General features: G+C 36.6%; 1 protein-coding gene across 2 annotated transcripts in view; it reads left to right on the forward strand.

Moving 5' to 3' along the window:
- Positions 1-20,890, forward strand: part of LOC140155245 (paxillin-like) — a 68,349-nt gene that overhangs the window by 42,218 nt on the left and 5,241 nt on the right. The window contains exons 4-8 of one of the 2 annotated variants that reach the window (XM_072178000.1): positions 872-1,010; positions 3,338-3,391; positions 5,893-6,091; positions 12,322-12,666; positions 17,099-17,272. In XM_072178000.1, the coding sequence (XP_072034101.1) occupies positions 872-1,010; positions 3,338-3,391; positions 5,893-6,091; positions 12,322-12,666; positions 17,099-17,272 (911 nt within the window). The remainder of the gene's footprint in view (positions 1-871; positions 1,011-3,337; positions 3,392-5,892; positions 6,092-12,321; positions 12,667-17,098; positions 17,273-20,890) is intronic. The other variant, XM_072178001.1, reaches the window with a different exon arrangement.

Below are 20,890 nucleotides of genomic sequence, written 5' to 3' on the forward strand. Positions count from 1 at the left end.
CCTTTTTATAATCTCCTGAATCTTTGTAGTCCGCAATTTCCCATATTTGGTAGGCGATGAAAACCAATTCAAGTTGTGACAGAAAATTTCAAATAATATTGTTTCAATTATTTTGTTTATTACTGGTAAACCAAAAAGCCACTAGCAATATTGAGTTGCTCCAGGATCTGTGGTTTTACCAACCAATTCAACTGCTCAGTGCCAGAAGTGGGTAATTGCAATAGCTGCCATGCGAATGAGTACAATATAGAGGCCGTCAGCGTGACGTCATATGCCGCCATCTTGTGGGTACACGCTGTGATGGTCGTTCGATCTCCATGCGTGAGCAGCAAAATCACCGCGTTGAGGCGCGATAACAGTTGCGTGGCAGGCTGCGCCCTGCGCGTAGTGTCCGACGCATGAACACACAGATCATTTGTACCCACAAGATGGCGAAAGGCTGACGGCCTCTATACATGTACTGTGTGTAAATTGCCAAATGAACACATGGCAGCTATTACCCACTTCTGGCACTTTGACCTTTTTGGTAAAGCCCATAATTCCTTGCAGTTAGACCTGAGATGTCATCATTTGACACGCACATCATTTAGCAAACATCGGTACTGTGCATTGCAAGCTGGCGTGACGTCAAATGATGATATTTCAGGTCTAACCCTCAAGGAATTATGGGATTTATCGAAAAGTTCAATCATAAATGTCAAACCTAAACTTGGATTGGTGAAAATAATTTCACTCTTGTCAGTAATCCTTCATAGGTCAAAAAATACATTATGATCTACGTATAGATCTAACCGTATTTTGTTCTAGGATTAAACAGTGTCTAATTTTAACCATCTCATACTTCTGTTTACATCAATTTTGATTCATTTAGCTCCGGCACCAGCACCAGCACCAACACATTCAAGTCCATCAAAAGCTCCTCCACCAACCGTGGCTCCGAAACCAAAGAAATCTGGCCGTGGTCCAAACGCAGATTACACTAATGATCAGAAAAATATCATACATCAAGGGTAAGAAGTAATCATCTCATGAGCCATAGTGCTCTCATAATGATATAATTAAACTGTCATGGGTCATAATTTGACCTCAAGGTGTGGGCCTGGACTATGGCAATGCACTCCTGTATGGAGCCAAATCAAAGGACCTGGACCGTTTACAATCTCTCCTAAACAAAGCCGCTAAACTTATTTTCTGTGCTGACAGACGTGATAGCCCATCACCTCTCCTGGACATTCTACACTGGCTGCCCATACGGGAGCGCATCAAATTCAAGATATGCATGTGTGTTTTTAGATGTCTTCAGGGTAATGCACCAGTTTATCTCACAAACTTTCTCACTCATAAAGTCAAACCTGCTACAGGACCCATGACACGCATTGGTGATAAATCGTATTATGTTTCGGCACCCACACTCTGGAACAGCCTCCCAAGAACCATCAGGGAGGCATGCACACTGCTTAGTTTCAAGAAAGTTTTGAAGTCTCATTTTTATCCATCGTATTGACTCTGTTTTTGTTATTGCTTTGTTTTTACGGCGCTTTGATCAAGTTGGAAAGGCGCCCTATTAAATGTTGTTTATGTATGTATGAGTTTATATACCCAAGACATTCAAAAGTTTTTTCTATGATTATAGAGCTTATTATTAAATTGTGGTTTGATAAAATGACCTAACAGAGGAATACATTATGTCAGTGTAAGCAATGAGTGAGTCATTGATTGAATGTATGATTGATGATTGATTGAATCAATGCTTGATCTCAAATATTAGATTATATAAGTCAGTGTGACTTAGTGATCTTGAAGATGTGTAGATGTATTTAATTTCTATGAAAAATTAAATCTGGGGCTTCATGTATCTTGTGCTTTCTACTTGATGCAGAAAGAGGCAAATCATGTTAATTGACAAGGCTGTGGAAATGTCAATTACTGTCATTTGTCATTCATCATATCGCTCGCTTATTCTGTTCTAGATTTATAGATTCAAAAATACCACTAATAAAAGTTACCGTATTTCAGTCAAATAGTCGCTTCCCCACCACTTTTTTCAACCAAGATGTTTCAAAAATTCGATATTTCCATGCTATCTTGTGTAGTAAGCTTACCAAGTTGCTCACATGGTCGGTAATAGCAGCAATAAATGGCGAAAATCTGCATCAGAAACCCGAAGTGAACCAAAAGTCAGTGTCAAAAGTTCATAGTTCGTCCTTTTAGCGTGACTTTCAAGCTTCCCTAATGATTTTAACAGGAATTGTTGTGCTAAAATGACCTCTAATAAATGCCCCCCCTTGGGAAAATGTAACGCCCCCGGGGGGCGTTTATTTGACGAAATATGGTAGATTATGTTTTAACCAATCTCTATATGCTGTAAAAATAAGCTTTCCTTCAAAATGTCATATAAATTTTAGGCTTTTTAGTCATTTCAGTGTATTTTAATTTGAACTGTTTTTCTTCGAATCAAGTAGGTTAAAATAAAAATTGAATCTACCTCAGTAAGTGTGGTTAGAAATCGAAAATTACAAGAAAAGAGAGTGCTCTTAAATGAGGCATGCATTCTGTAGAACTGCCATTATAATCAAGAAAGTATGCTAGTAGATGGCTACTTACTATTTCAAATTACTTAGCGTCAAGTTCTCTGAGACGAGGCATGCATTTTGTAGAGCTGCAATCAAGAGAGTATGGCAGTAGAAAGTGAAACATTTCAAAAGGGAAAAAAATTGGAACTTTTTAATAAGTTTGTATTTTGTAGACTAGATACATGCATATCATATATATTGTTCAATAATTATGTAGACAAATCAATATTCTACTCACGGTTAGACAGTTTCGTCAACCAGGTCGGTTGACTTCTTCAGTAATCGATGATCCACCTAACTCCTTGAAATTTCTCATTCCTCGGGTGCACAGTTCTTCTTAACAGTGGATCATACATGTGATTTAGAGAGTAGATGCCCTTGTCACGGTTGATGGTCTGGGTTGATGGTCTGGGCATCTACTCTCTAAATCACATGTATGATCCACTGTTAAGAACTGTGCACCCGAGGAATGAGAAATTTCGTGGGAGTGTAGGTGGATCATCGCATTACTGAAGAAGTCAACCGACCTGGTTGACGAAACTGTCTAACCGTGAGTAGAATATTGGATTTGTCTGCATAATTATTGAACTTTATGACTTTATACAATCCTGATGAATCTATTCCAAAAAAATATATATATTGTGTATTGCTTAAAAGTATATTGGTGAAAGTGTGTAGTAATATAACATTATGGCAGGATTTGTAATATTGAAATGCAGTGAAAAGCCAATATGGCTAACTTATAGATGTATTGCTCCCATTAGGGATGATGGGGAGAAGGAACGCCTAAGCAATGGTGATCCTAAAGGTGATGAAGAGTAAGTCACTGCATGCAAAGATGATGAGCTAACTCATGTTGGCGTATCGGGCTGTTGCATTTGAAATTTGTTAAGATGCTTTAACTTAAACTTGGCAGAGCTGTTATTAATTGATGTTACAGTATGTTATTTGGATGGTCTGCTGCTCCTAAGGTCTTTTATTTAGAAGGTCTGCTATTTTAAGAAACACAATTTTTTATATCTAGGGGCCTGCTATTCTGATGGTGAAAGAAAGAATATTTTTACCAGATCCTTGGGTACCGGTATTAGGAAATTGTGTGTTCAGAATAGTGGACCTTCAGAATTATTGACTTTCCAAATAGTGGGCGTTTGGAATAGTGTGTTGACTCCAAATAGCAAACTGTGGAATGAAAACATGTTAAAATGCAAAAGAAGCAGATGCAGTTGATGTAGCACACAAAAGAGACACTTCTGTCAGTGCATTATTAGCTAGAAATTAAGACTTGCCTAAGATTTGAATACAAATTACTCACCCTAAATTTGATGTTCAAAACACCACAAGCCAGGCTACTGATGCCTACTGGGGGTTGAATACGTATCTTGTAATGTTTTTGCTTATATTAATTTGAACTGCTTCTGAGCAAGTTCACAGAAATTGGGCAATGGCTATCATTTTAAAAGAGCATAATTATGTTACTGTAAAAGTGGTAATTTTCGCGCATGTAATTTTTTGTGCTTTGGCTATTTTGAACTACATTGCTTGTTTTTAATTTCGTGATTTTGAGTTTTCTTACATAGACCTATACAGTAAAAGAACATATTTGCGTGTTTATATTTTCGTGGTAGCTGTGTTGCGCGAAAATTAGTGTACCGTGAAAATTTCCACTTTTACAGTATTTGAAGACAATGATCGATATTGCAAACTTGATAGGCAAATGACAGATAGACAGGTGGCTGGCTAAAACACTGCTTCTGGTAATACAGATCCTTGCATTTTAAGCTTTTTGAAATGTTCTTATCCATTTTGCACTGTCCAGCAGGGAAGTGTAAGCACTTATTTCTTTCATATCTTGTGCAGTTGTGCATGGCATAATGTTGTTTTCAATAGGTTTACCAAAATGCATTTTTACAGACAGTGAAAGTAATAAAAAACATGTTGAATTGATCATGATTTTGTTTGAATGAATTACACATAATACTGTTTGAATAAGATAAGCAATTCACTGGATGTTTGCACAAGATCACTGAATTTTTGTAATTTCACTTTTGTACGTCATTTAACATGACCAAATTTTTATTTGAAGATCTAAGTTTGAGAACCCTGACCTAATAAGAGATATACGAGTCGATATTCATACCTATTTTTCGCTCACCTGGAATGTTTTTACTAGCTCGACTAGCGTTTTCAGCAGATGGTGATGCTGTGATGATATCTTGTCTGCAATGAGAGATGTTTTGTATTTTTTATCTATGGATGTGATCTGCAGGGGGTTTCCTTCCTTTTATCAGTTGATACACAACAAGTTGCGTAATTTTGATAAGATTATTCAAAGTATTGAGTCAGCACATATGATTACAGTTACCAAGATGACAATTGATTTAAGGGGCACTTCATGATCCATAGCCTCATCCCCAATTTAACGTCAGCAGATTCAGTCATTTGACAAAGATATCATCCAGTTTGTATTTTCCAACTCAGTATTACAACACATTCATACACTCTTAGAACCACATAGCCAATCAGAAAAGCTGTTAGAAAAATACGCGGAGTGCATTAATATTATATAATTGCACGGGCGCGCACTCCGCATACTACTCGCAGTGCTTTTGTACGTGTTCGCATTGCGTAGGATTGATTCATTTTTCTTGCGGGTTGATACATTAAGGGCTTATATTTACTCGTATTTTTCAACATTTTTAGTGACAATTTTGTTATAAAGATAGCAAAAATCACAGCTTTTTTTCTTGTGTATGAAATAGGTTAATAAATGTGTATCACTTGTTGCTCAAGAAATTGTACAAAATAATGCACTTGTACTAAGATGTTGATGTGTCTAATGCACTCCCCCCTTCGGGGCTTGTGCATTAGATGCATCAACATCTCAGTACATGTGCATTATTTTGTACAATTTCACTCTCAACAAGTGATACACATTTATTAACCTATAAGTGGCCTATAGGGCACTGTATACATATAATTATGTATAACTCACAAATTCAATGTCCGAATCAACTGTAATTTTGGGAGTAAGCTTTTTCATTAATATCTATTGAATCACACCCTAAAAGGAGGATGCTGAAATCATGTAATACCCCTTTAAAAAGAGATTACAAACGTTTTGAAAATGGCTGAATGAAATTATGTAAATATGATTAATGCACTAATTTCTTTTCCTATTTTCAGCATGTCGCAGTGCATGAGGCATTGAGGATTTATTTCATTTGTTGCTGGTTACTGCACATTTTTTCAAAATAGACTTTGATTCGCTTAATCCTTACATTAAAAACCTTAACCTTTTGTTGTATGTTCTCATTAACAGACCATCTCCAGGTATGACATCATACTTACAAGCCACCACAGTGGATGTGCAGCATAGTGCTGCACCACAAGCCCCAGCACAACCCTTGACAAGTAACAACCACCCCCAGCAACCTACCATCACGCAGCCACCTCCGAGGTCAGCATCGTCTGCAACGAGAGAACTGGATGACCTCATGGCATCGTTATCAGATTTTCAGGTAATTGTAGCATTCTCTTTATTGCAACTTGATATGCTGTCTTCAGGCATCCTTGTCAGTCTTTTGGGTAATTGTAATATATTGTAACATTCTTCTTAATGTTATCAGAATTTGATATCCTGTCATATCCCAACATGATGGATAACCAATATGGCCCAAATATGGTCCAACAGAGATAAAACAAGGAAAGGCATTCACCCGTTGCACGGATCCACCATCTTGCTACCAAAATGAGGTCCTCCCTGCAAATGCATGCGCAAAAAGTGTATTTTTGTTTCTCGCGCTTTTCTATTTTCCTTTTCAATTAAAGCACACGTTTGACAGGCGTACGCACACCCAGCATACATTTGCGGATAGAATCTCATTTTGAGATGACTGTGCGATCGGCGAATAACATAATATAGGCTCCTGTCAATTATTCAATGGACCAATTTTGTCATGAAATCGCCAAATTGTATACATTTTGAGATTCTTTGAAAGACACATCGGTGGTAGCATCATAGATAACATTAAAAATTGATGTTTTTATAATACATGGTACTTAAGAATTGGGGAAAGTTTTAGGTACATTTGAAGGAATAGCCTACATGTGCATCGCCAACACTGAGCTTTAAAAAGAAGGGTAGAGCCATCTACAGTTTTTGTCAGAGAAGAATGGCACTTGTTTACATTTTGAGAGCATGCAGAGCATAAACACGGGGGGGTCTGATTGGCTGAATCAATCGCCTGACAATCATAGCAACAGACCGATAATATGATTGGCCGATTTTGCATCAAATCGTTGGTCGACGCAGATTGCCGCCCTTTAAATGAACACAAAGCTCAGTGTATGTCGCTCATTAACAGGGCGCTCGCGTCAATCTGAGCAAGGGATTGCCGTTCTTCTCTGAAACCCAGTGTAAATCTATCCTGCAATGACCAAGAATGCTACAGCATATTATATGCCCATGTGAAAGACAACAAGAATTGATTAATTCCCTATGTTTATTGGTGGTATATGGGTAATAGAAAGGTTGTCTGCTAGCATATGCTTACATTGTCTATAAATATGATGAATGACAGTGTCATTTGAGTTCAAATAGTCATTTGTCAAAATGTCAAAAATACATTTGTATTGTTTGCTTTCAAAATTTGACAGGGTTATCATAACAGATGTTACAAACACTGATATAGACAATGTCCTGATTTCCTAACATAGACACATGTGGTAGGGAGGCTGCTAATCATGAATTGAACCTGTGTAGGTGTACGGACAAAATGAAATCTGACCAAGAAGCTTTATTATTGATAAATAAATATGAATATTGGATACATTATGTGACTTTTCATCTGATGGGTGAAACAAGGCATTTTAGAGTGCATTGGGTTATTCCATTTAAAATCTGCAGTACCTTTGTGGAAGATTTTGGACATATCTTCCACAGGGGGAGTATGAATTTCAAATGGAATGAACACATTAGCAACTCCATTTGAAACTCTCCCTCTATCAATGAAAGATTCAGGATGAATCTTTCTCAGAGGGTGTATGAACAAATGGAGCTGCCAAATGTATTAACTCCATTTCAAATTCACATTCCTCCTGTGAAAGATATTTCCAAAATCTTCCACAGGGGTAGTGTGGATTTTAAATGGAATAGCCCATTTTACCATAATTACACCACTACAAGTAAAACTTAAAACATGGGAAGAAACCTGTCCGATTTTTGAAAGTAGGAGGAAAAGCTGCCTGCATAGGTATGAATTAGTAACTACCCTTACTTTACTGCACTGCTAGGAATCAAACCCAGGCTGTAGCGGTGAGGGGGGGAGTGCATGGACAGATGACAATAACCTGTCTTACTAACTATGTTGTCAACATTCACCTTTTCCGGTAAATCCCATAAGCTTTAAATTGTGTCTGGACCCCTGATGTAGTCACCTGATTTCACGCTGATGTGTACATTGTTAGAGAACATGGTTACTGCGCATTCCAATGCTGTGAACGGCACGGTAATAATGTGTGCATCCGTGTGACGACATAAGGGTACAAACACAAAAGCTTATGGGATTTACTGTAAAGGTGAATTGGCTTATGATGCTAAGATGGCTCAATACATTTATAGTCATATTGTTTCCCTTTTGAATATATGTTTAACTGCCAAAATTTATGATAAAATACAAATTATGTTCTAATATCAAAAAATTTCTAATAATGAAGATGGCGGTGAATGTAAATGCAAATTGTCAAATTATACCAAGCGTACATTCCATTTGGGTCCATCTGATTAACGCTCATAACTATTTCATTTTAATGAACATGGAAATGTCCCTTTAAATCCAAAATAGAGTTGAGATATTACCTTCTGCATTTATGTATTATTGAGATATTTCAGATTAGGAAAGGTGAAAGTACTGTATTGGCGAGACTCAATCCCATTGAATGAAAGTAAAAGTATATACAAGGAAATCATGCCTTATGTGTTAGAATTGATGTGGTTGCATATCTAGTCTGTCTGCTATAAAATATTGGTATTGATGTAGTGTCACATCATATATACGTAATATCTCATGCAAATAGTTATATAGTCATATTGGGCCATTCCATTTAAAATCCACACTACCCCTGTGGAAGTTTTTGGAAATATCTTCCACAGGGGGAGTATGAATTTCATGCGGAATGAAGACATTAGCAGCTCCATTTAAAACTTACCCTCCCTCAGTGGAAGATTCAGGTTGAATCTTCTCAGAGGGTGTATAAAATTCAAAAGGAGCTGCCTAATGTGTTCATTCCATTTGAAATTCATACTCCCCCTGTGGAAGATCTTTCCCAAATCTTTCACAGGGATAGTGTGAATTTTAAATGGAATAGCCCATTGCTCTCATCTACATACCCTTGTCTGACAAAATTATAGGGAAATGTTGATATGCATCATTTTTACAAGGTTTTTTTTTCACCAGAATTTAACAATTGTATCTTTTAAGTAAAATTGACAAACAGTGAATTAAAGAATGAAAAATATTGTCTGTTACAATGAACTTCATCAGGTTGAATGATTTTGACAAAACTATTGACCTGTGTAAAAGATTGCGTGGTATGGCTTTAATACAATGTGGGATATTACTGTGGTGTAGGTGTTGCCAACCTCAATATTTAGCTTCAAATTGGGCTCCATTTAGCAGGATTTACCATGATTTTGAAGCATATTTTTGTCCTTTGGATTCCAAGTAGATTATGTTAATACTGAGTGCTTTCATTTTCATGTACTATGGTGCAATAGGACTGTTTATATTTATGAACTGATGATGAAAGTAAATAACTAGGTGTTTTTTCATCATCGAACACTGGTTTTTTAAGGGTTACAACTTCGTCAACACCGCATTTTTGCTTCTGCAGTACTGTTTTTTTAAAGGCATGAATAGAAGGTATTTAGTAGCAGAACTTGTAAACTAATTTAAGAATAGCAAAGCCAGTCCCTTCATATCATTGGTGTGGCCAAATAACTGCAGGTAAGTTGGTGGTGGTCTGGCAAAAAAATTATTAAAATTTCCAAAATTCTAAAATGCTTGCAAATAGTTTGTATTGCTTGTGGTATCCTATTCTGTAACATCTTCAGATTGTTATGTGAAGGTTTAAATGTTATGATCTCAGAGTAGATACCTTTAAAAGCTATTTACAAAACTCTCTGTGGTATAGAAGATATAACACAGTGCTGCCATGGATACATAATATGGTTTGGTATAGGAAATCCTGTGTGTATGTGGGCTGTCTGGTATCTCTACCAACCATTCTTCTGTTCCTAGTATTGTATCAAGGTGATAACCACACCTGGACTGGTCAGGAAATACTGGTTTGGTTTCATGACCTAGTTTCAAATCACTGCAATGTGGTCATAGTTGACATTGTTTGGAATGCCTTAACCATGGTATTATGATGTAAGGTTTACCTTGTATGTACTGGTCAGCCACTTCCCTCAAGAGTTTTAATGTTGCCACAGTTCCATCAAATGTTTATTTTGATATTCTTTACTCTAAATGCTGAAAGAATTATTAGTAATAACTGTCAAGAAAGGTTTCTGCCCATTGTAAGTCAAAATTACAAGGTAATATGAAAGAAACCCCACTGACTGTTTTGGCTGTTTAATGTGGAGCTGTATATGGGACTTAATGTCTGAATACAACATTATGTCAAAATTGCTCTGTTAACCTGCAGACAACCACAACAAATTTGGCTGAATCCAATTAGGTGTAAGTTGGGACATGTGTATACATTACAAATATGCCAAAAATAGGTTTTTAAAAAATGAACCAATTAAAGTTTGTAGATTGTGGCTTTAAAGCAATTCAAAGATCTCACTTTGTGGTTGCATGCCTAAAAATGCCCCAAAGTAATCAACCAAAATACACAATAGTCATATATGTCATAATAGTTAATACTCGCTTTGCCTACATAAATAGAGTGAGTCTGAAGTATCATATTCATTTGTCAAAGTTGTACAATACCTATGAATGTAATTTATATCATAGCAACTGAAAATTTAACAAGTACTGTTTTCTTGTTTCTTGAGAATTCAATAGAAGTATAAACATAGTATTTACACCAAATTGGCCCAATGAACTTGATGTCATAATTGTGGTTAGGCGTTAAACAATTCATTTTCATGACGGCTATTTGGTGCTTCTAGTTAACACATTCCTAGACACTTTGGTCATACTGGATGTAAAGTTGTTTGTGCATCCTTAAAGCTGGGAACATTTCATCCAAAGTTCAACTTGTTAAATGACTTGGGAATTGTGGTTTTTTAAAAGTAGGGGGTAAAAAAGAAATCATTGTGATGTTGATGAAAGATAGGCGCAACACCTAGAGGCAAGTGGGGGAAAGTTGGGAAGCCTGGAAAATCAAGATTACATTTTTAGTGTGCTTCTCCCTTTAATAATACATTGTAGGGAGTCTATTGTAGATTTGACTTATTCCTCGTATCAGAAAAATAACAAACTACAGGAATTTTTTTTAATTAAAATATATTTATTCTATTTTGCCAGATGAAAATATCGCAATCCTTTAGTTCATCCTAACTGGGAATACATTTCAAATTCCATGTTTAATCCATTGATTTGCATACTTTCTTTTGAAACCAGTTTCTAAATTCACAGATTTGGCACAAGTCTAAGCATTCAAAATCTTCCAGACTAATATATCACTCTTTATTTCAAAATTGTCAACATTAGCCAAACGGATCATAGGTGGTGGCACAGCCCAAACCTCTATACAATTACTACAGAAATAAATGAGGGTATAAACAGTAGAATGAACTCTGTTGTGCAGTTTTTTCCATATTTTCATATCCTCTGCCAGTCTGCCCTACCTAGTATTAACACAATTGTGCATGTGATGGAATTTCTATTGTCATGTTGTAGTCTGATGGGAATTAAATTGAAAACAGCAAATTTCAAACAAACAAGTTCCAGTACATACAAGCATTGTGGTGCAGCCTACATACATGTACATTTGAATTGTGATTGCAGTCAGCCTCCATAGTTTTCTTCGCTCCAAATACCCCATAGTATATCACAGTGTTTATTTCAATTGCTAAAATGTTTATAAATGAAATATAATATTAGGAATTCTTTAAGTATACCAGAACATTGAGATAGCTATTTAGGGTCAGTGAAAAGTTCACGCTATGAATGGCATATAGCACTACATTGTAGGCTAATAATATAATATTCTGCTTGACAGTTTAATATGTGGGTATTTTGATTAGGAAGTGAAATCTGAGGATTTGGGTATATTGTTTTGTTCACACTTCATTCAGGCATATGATTTAGACCAGTTTTCTTTCTAGTTAAAAGGTAGTGGATTGAGTTATATGAAGCATAATAAAATAGTAATAATCTGAAATTAAAAAATGTTGAAAGCTGAAAAATCTTGAACTTAACACGAACTTCAATTTTCAGAGCTTTTCATGTATGCCTGGGTAAAAAAGTGACATAAAAATGGACAGTTTTCCAGAATGTAAAGTTTTAAGGGCTAATCATGCTTTCAGGATTTCTTCTTCTGTTGTGCATTTGCTGTATAAATAAATAGAAAAAGAAGATTTTCAGTATTTTCTGTTTATATATGTGCATCCATGTGTTATGATAAAATCCTGGCTTTCTAATTCACATTATTTATGATTGTTTTTAGATGACATGTTTCAGACCCAAAATCCTATTCATTAATTCAATCCTTTCATTTTTTTCCTTTTCCACAGCTGTCCTCTTCCCAGCCTTCTAGTCCTCAACCAGCCGCCATCCCAACCAGGGCAGCTGAACCCAACTACGCTCAACCCCATAAGCTGACAGCCAGCACAGAACAAACTGTGCATGCTTCACAAGCAGGTGTAGTCCATGCAGATGCACCCCAAGTAAATAATCAGCAACAGCAACCAGGTATGCAGCAGCAGCAACAGCAGCAGCCACAGCAACCGCAGGAAGCGGTGAGGGGTAATCAGCTAGATTCAATGCTGGGGCATTTACAGACGGATATGAATAGGCAAGGAGTTACTACTGTGGCTAAAGGAGCATGTGCAGCTTGTGAGAAACAGATTGTAGGCCAGGTAAGGAGTGTATTATTGTTTGTTGTTTGTTTGTTTGTTTGTTTGTTTTGGTACTTATACATAAACAAAGTAAGGAAATTGGGCATTTGTCCATGCCCATGATACACAGCACCAGGATGGAAACTGTCATCTTTATTGCCTACGGAGATACCAAAACATCACTGTTGTATCGTAAATTATGATGTAATTTCAGTCCTAGTGTGATGCATTTTGGGACATGAACAAATTCTATGTAGGCCTAATTTGAAGTAATAAAAGTAAATATAATCACAAACACTAAAATTACCCGAAAAATGATCCCAAAATTATGTGAAATGTCAAAAATTATAGTCCTACATTCTTCCAAATGAGGCCTGCAAACAGTGAGATACACCCCAAAATAAAAGTCCCCCTGAAAAAATATTTCACTTATTGGGGAAAAAAGTTTAAGATGTCCAAGGAAGTCCTAACTAGAAAGTTATAGGAGGGGTATGGTGTGAAGTCCACTCTTTGTATGCAAATGATTCCACATTGTGGAAATTCTGCACCCTTGCAATAAAATCTGCATACAGGCAGGCTCCCAATCCCTGCCCAAATGCCATACTAATCCTACATGGGGTATTAGTATATGCCTATATAGCCCCTCCATGGATTTAAACCAGAATTTCTAGGGTTACTGATCACATTCCCATCCAAACATGAAATAAGTGAGTGTTGAAATACCACTTGATATTTGAATGTTCAGTATCACAGGCAATACTGCTGAGTACACTTTTCAGCAATTTCACACCTTATTACTATAGTGGAATGCGGTAAATAAATAACTCATTGGTAGCACATGTTAATTTATGATGATAGGACACACATGATACACACATACTACATGTATAATGATGTGGCAATGCTGTATGCGAGTGATTGATATTCAGCACTCCACTCATAAATATTGAGCTTTCGGCTCATACTTTGATCAGTATTTTCATTATAGCTACTGCCCTAATTTCCCTAAATGTAGCATTATTTTTTCTTTCGCTGTTATGTTGCGGGCATGTGATGACTCTTTTAGCTCTGAATCAAAAGCCTGAGGGTTTGAATTCCAGCAGTGTGTAGGCAAGGCCCTAGGCTCTATTTCCACCCACCCAGCTCTATAAATTGAACTTTTTATTTTGAGGGTGTATGCAGAGAGGCAGAGTGGTGTGGTGAAACTGAATTCAAGTCTGGAACCACAGCAATGGTAATGCTGCACATATTCTCTATTGGGCATTTAATTGCCACCTTCCATGCAGGTGCATCAGTAGGTGCCAAACTAGGCTGATAATGTTCAGTAATGTGTGAAGGAAGAGTGAGGAACTCTCAACAATAAATGATACTAGTATAACATTTGGCCTAAATGCGATAGGAAAGAGATGGATTTGGCCTAAATGAGATAGGAAAGAGATGGGTCTGTTGACTAGGAGTAGGAAGCATTGTTATGGGATGACTTTGTCTTTTACCTTACTGTTGGCAGTGATGTAAGTCCACCGTGTTTGGAATCTATCGAAGTATAACTGTACTAATATGTGATGTGATCAAGCTAGATGAGTCATATGTCGCTGACAATGATTTTGAGATACAGCCACTAAAAGTAATAGTTTTAAACTTTGTGTTTTATTGTTCTGAGCAACAATAAAAATTGGAACTGCAAGTCTAATTGAATACCTGAGTGGAAGAAGGGCCCAACTCCATCAAAGCTGTTTTAAGATATTAAGAAAAAACTTAATATTTGGAAAAGTTTTATAGACAGAATGTTTTCATCTTCAGGGGACCTTTAATACATGAACATACAATATTACATACATTCGAAATTATATATAATGTTTCCATGGCAACGGTACAGGTCTTAATACGAGCTGGAGTTGGGCCATTCTTCCACTAATATACTGCAAGTGCCAGTTCCGTGTTATAAATAGCTACAGAAATTAGGTAATCACCATTAATTGCACAAGTAGAACTCATGTAATATGTTAGCAAGAAAGTTTATTGCAGTGAAAAGCAGATTTCATGGATGAACAAAATTCCTCTTTAACCCTATATTTGTGGAAGAAAGGCCCAACTCCATGGAGTTGGGCCTTTCTTCCATGAAAACCATGATTAAGTGTACGTGGAAGACTATTTAGAGAGTGAATTTTGGCTCATCTTTCACACACAAGGAAGAACAGTCTGCTGGCAATAAAATGCTGGGTCTAACTCATTTTTGTAAAAAATTGGAGTTGGGCCCTTCTTCCACTCAGGTATTCAATTGTGATGGAGTTTGTTCAAAATGAAGCTCTGAAAATGGCACATACACGGATTTTAAAACTGAATTTTGATTTTGCTCAACAAATAACTCATTTTGCATGATCACATCTCAAGTTAAGTGCTCCCTATCATTACTCTCCATTGCCATGAGGGAGCATAAATGGCATGTCTTTGTATGTATCACCAAATTCTTGATAATGTATGTCATGTATTGCATGTCAGTGAGTCTCTGTGTTTATTCCTTACAAGTTATTGATGCTGAATGTGATCTGACAGGTGAAACCATTGTAAACTTTCAAGGAAATTGAATTTCTAAATTGAGTCACTTAAAATTGAAGAAATCTTGACCAGAATTAAAGTTGTCAACTGAAGCATGCTCATTTTCAAAAGTGATAAAGGGGAGGGGAATTTTCTGTGGAGTAGGAAAATCTAAACCACACCATTCCTGCCCAACATATCAAATGAATCATGACATAAGAAGTGGGGCAGGTCAATTAAAGGCCTATTCAGTGATCCCAGTGAAGGTGTAAAAAAAAAAATTGTTTATAAGAGTAAAGGATTCATCATTAAAATTATCATTAGGTATTTTTGCTATGAAAAATTCGCAAAAAAAACAACAAGTTGACAAAGTTGAAGCCCCATTCAATACATGTAGTTTTAAGTATATAAATTACAGATTCAAGTAAAATGTCTCATTTTGTCTTTAATACACAGCTTTTGGCTTAAAAACGAGTAGGCTATTTTAGCACATCAATGACATTAATAAAGGTGCCAAAATCTGAATTGTGATAATTTTTACGATCCTTTGAATTGGCCTTTAACAAAAGAACCAAACCAAAAAGAACCAACATCACATTTCCAATATAAAACATTGCCAAAAATTTTTTTAAAGTGAGCCATATCCATTGTAGGTTCATAAAATGAGGCCTCTTCCCATAATTTCAGCCATTCTGTTGCAGTATTCCCAGTTGTGTTGCAATTATTGCATCCCAGAACAGTCCCTTCATGTGTGCATAAGAATATAATAGTCACACATAATTAGTCATCATATTTGGTTTGGTTTTAATAACTTAACAAAATCAGCAAGCAGATTGATGTCCCTTAAGGAAACCGAACACGGAAATGATAGTTATGTACCTGATCCGACTATGTCATATGTCGTTACCATATCACTGTATTATAAAGTTTGATAATTCATCCAACATGCCAGCTGTATTATGAGTAATGGGATTCATTTAATTAAACGACAGCATCAGGGATAGCTTGAATCTTATTCATGTAATTTTGCTATACAGTAACTGACCTAAATTATATTCTTAAAATGTGCTGAAATACTTATGTATGTCAAAATACATTGCCATTCATCCTGTGTGCGATGTAATCTCAATATAATTAATTATCAATCATGTAATAGTTTAATCTTTTAATATGGTCTGGTCTGCACTGATTTATAGTGTGATAGTAACATGCATATTTCTTTGAGTTTGCTTGATATGCATATTTGGTATTGATAGAAGGGTTTTTTAATACAAAGAATTCACAATGGATTGTCATATTAGGGACCAAAAACATGGTATTTTTGGTAAAGGCTGAATAGTTTCTTAGAAAGACTTACACAAATGTTTGCACATGAAGATCATTTAAAAAACATCGGGCTATTCCATAAAATCTACACTTCTCCTGTGAATGATTTTGAAAATATCCTCTACAGGGGGAGTCTCAAATGGAATGAACACATTAGGCAGCTTCATTTGAATTTCATACACCCTCTGAAAAAGAGTCAACCTTAATCTTTCACAGAGAGAGGGTGAGATTCAAATTGAGTTGGATAATGTGCTAGTTCCATTTGAAATTTATACTCCCTCTGTATAAGACTTTTCTTATATCTTCCACAGGGGTATGGTAGATATCAAATGGATTTTCTGGATTTTTTGTGGCCAAAATGTACGCAATTTTATTGATTTTCAGCCCATTTTAGGGTATTTTTGCCCAATTTCACACTGTTTTTCTGGATTTTTTTACCATTTTCTGGATATTTCACAAGCTTTGAATCACATCCCTGCAGCTGGTAAATTACATCATTTCATTGTCACGTTTGTCAGGTACCCAGTTATGGGAGTTAATCACAAGCATACCATAATTCATTGAATGTTTGTTTTTATTTTTTCGTTCACAGATTGTAACAGCACTAGGCCAGACATGGCACCCTGAACATTTTGTATGCCATCAATGCCAATCAGAACTAGGAACACAGAATTTCTTTGAGCGAGAAAGCAGGGCTTACTGCGAGAAGGACTACCATGAGCTGTTCTCACCTAGATGTGCCTACTGCAATGGAGCTATCCTAGATGTAAGTACACATCAATCTGAATTTGGGCTAATCCATTGAAAGATCACACTCCCCCTGTGGAAGATTTGGAAATATCTTCCAAGGGGGTAGTATGAATTTCAAATGGAATTAGCACATTAACCCTGTGGAAGATTTGGAAATATCTTCAAGGGGTGGGGGAAGTATGAATTTCAAGTGGAATTAGCACATTATTTTAGCCAACTCTTTTTGAAATGCACCCTCCTTCTGTGGAAGATTCAGGTTGAGTCTTTCTCAAAGGGTGTATGAAATTCTAGTGGAACTACCTAATGTGTTCATTACATATGGAATTCATACCCCCTCTGTGGAAGATATTTCCAAAATTTTCCACAGGGGGAGTGTGGATTTTAAATGGAATAGCCCATTTAGACTTAGAATCATCTTTTCATGTAGTATTATTACTTGGTTGTCATATAGGAGGTCGGTGTCACATAATCCGAAGAAGTCTCCGTAGATGTGTAAGTATTGGTATTACCAACTGGTGTGAACTGAAAACAGAACAGTTCACACTTCCTGGTATTGGGTGTTCCAGATGAAGTATTACAAATCACACGCTTGCAACAGTCATAGAGGGTGTTGTAAATGGCGTGTAGATAGATGACCAATGGTGTGACATGGTTCACAATCACTACCACATACTTCAGGTCTCTGTTTCCCGTGTTGGAAGATGACAACATGCAAATGGGACTTTGAAATTGATTCCGGTCCCACTTTACCATTCACAACCATAGTGTGTCTCGTCTCAAGTTCAGAGTAACACCATGTTAGCAGATTTAGACGGTTGCATTGCCAGTGTGCGGACAAATCGCGCATTATGTGCTTACGCCCGGCAGGGTCAGGATAGCATGTGCGATTCGAATCTGCCACTGCGAAATCCAACATGGCATTACTCTTAGCTTGAGATGAGACACACTATAACATATTAACAATATGTTTCTAAGTGAGCAAATTGTTGGCAGGTAGGGTAATGGTGGGTGTTGGGAGGTAATACACATAATGGACCCAGTAGAAACAGGGGGTGATGCAGGCTAACCTTCACTCTCAACTCTCACCCACCTCTTGAGGTTTTTTTTAGTGATCAAAGCATGAGATGATTAACCAAATTTTGGATCTGGGCATAAAGTAGAGTCCGAAGTTACGGAAAACAGAAAAAAAATCACGGAATAGGAGGTACAACACGGAAAATGACAGTTTTGTATGACGTGACAAAAATTGTTAAAAGATAGAGAAATAAATGTTAAAAACAATCTTGAGTTGTGTGTGTCAATTTTATGATAAAAATACTGTTTAATAATACCGAAATAAAGGTACATTACCAAGGCATAAACCCATATCCATCCAAACATCGTAACAGTCGGCCTATTATCGTGAGAATATTCCAATTAGATCATATTGATAGCGATATTGAACACTTTATTGTGACATTAATATCATTCATAATCATTGTTTATACATTTTAAGCTTTATTCATAAAACATGGATTTACAAATTTTACAACATGGATTACAACACGGAAAATGGATTTTAGAAAACAGTAAACTTCGGACTCTAGCATAAGGGAAACAAGTTGTACAAAAGGGGTAGTAAGTTTAGTTTGATTAGTAAAAAAAAATTAAATCAGACCACCTACTTCACACTTGAATTGTAGTACCACAAACTGATACTTCATGACATATTCAGAGTAACAGACAGCCATGAAGTAGCATAATAATATTGATAAATAGAGGAGGGAGAATTTATGATATTTGATAAGGGCTTACTTACCAGGAATAATAGCAATGAACAGGTGAGCAAATGGCACATTTTAGAATACAAAAGATATGAAATCAAGGGTTACCTGACATGTCTATAAATTGTCTGATGTATAGGTTAAGAAGTGACATGTCTATACTTTATTGTCTCGTCGCCTGATAAGGCAGGAGACTATATAATCACTTTTCCGTATGTGTGTATGTAGGGGTGTGCGTGCGTGCGTGTGGGGGTGTGTATGTGACAAATTTGGTTAAAGTTTTGGTTAAAGTTTGCCTTCCGCCTATTTTCTCGGAGACTAGGAGTCGCACATTCCTCAAACTTGGTGGGTGGGTGCACCTTGACCCGAGACAGAACCAGTTTGTATTGGTTAGTGGTTCAAGGTCACTGAGGTCATCCAGGGGTCATCTTAGGTCAAATTAGTAAAAACTGTCGTATGGGTATGAAACCTGGTGGATACAGTCAACATTTAAAGCCAAATTTTTGGAAGGTCATTTCGAGGTCACCAGAGGTCATCTGAGGTTAAATTAGTAAAAACTGTCGTATGGGCATGAAACTTGGTGGGTACAGTCAACATTTAAAGCCAAATTTTTGGAAGGTCATTTCGAGGTCACCAGAGGTCAAATTAGTAATAACTGTTGTATGGGCATGAAACTTGGTGTGTACAGTCAACAATTAAAGCCAAATTTTTGGAAGATCATTTCGGGGTCACCAGGGGTCATCCGAGGTCAAATTAGTAAAAACTGTCGTATGGGCATGAAACTTGGTGGGTACAGTCAACATTTCAAGCCACATTTTTGGAAGATCATTTCGGGGTCACCAGGGGTCATCTGAGGTCAAATTAGTAAAAACTGTCGTATGGGCATGAAACTTGGTGGGTACAGTCAACATTTAAAGCCAAATTTTTGGGAGATCATTTCGGGATCACCAGGGGTCATCTGAGGTCAAATTAGTAAAAACTGTCGTATTGGCATGAAACTTTGTGGGTACAGGCAACATTTAGAGCCAAATTTTTGGAAGGTCATTTAGGGTTCACCATGGGTTGTTGCAGGTTCATTTACTTCTATCCAAAGTAATCGCGAAAGCAGGCGGTTGCAAAAGCAGGCGAGACTCGTGGTTCGAGAACCGCCTTGTTTGGATTTGGAATGACACAGTAGTTGATGTTATTTAGGCTATTCTATACTGCGCCAATAAAGTATCCTTACACTTGGAAAAATAATCACAATTTCAAAACTGAACAATATTGGGATTAATTTGTTTTCTTAATAGATGCACTATCTAATCCTGCACATTATGACACCACATTGAATCCAATGTGACCTCAAGAAGTAAAGTTACAAGCAATTGAATAGACGAAGGTCCAGTTTTAAAAGTGACAAACTGGCCTATACAAGGAGAAAAAAGATTCCAACAAGCACAACAAAGAGACAACAGTTTCTTCAATGAAGCGTTATTTACAGCAGTTTTTATTTCCGTTTTTACTTCTCTGTACTTTTCATAACTTTTCATTTTATTTGTCAGTTCTTTTGTTTCAGTTTTCTTTTGTTCCTTTTGTTTTAAATTAAAGCCAAATGCATAAATTAGCCATTCACCACTCTCAAACCAGATTTGTGGTCTGTAGAGTTTTGAATAGGCCAGTTTGTCACTTTTGAAACTGGACCTTCGTCTATTCAATTGCTTGTAACTTTACTTCTTGAAGTCACATTGGATTCAATGTGGTGTCATAATGTGCAGGATTAGATAGTGCATCTATTAAGAAAACAAATCTACTCCAATATTGTTCAGTTTGGAAATTATGATTATTTTTCCAAGTGTAAGGATACTTCTTTGGCGCAGTATATGTCAAAACAG

Source organism: Amphiura filiformis, chromosome 6 (genome assembly GCF_039555335.1).
Source record: "Amphiura filiformis chromosome 6, Afil_fr2py, whole genome shotgun sequence".
In the NCBI taxonomy this organism is placed as follows: Eukaryota; Metazoa; Echinodermata; class Ophiuroidea; order Amphilepidida; family Amphiuridae; genus Amphiura; species Amphiura filiformis.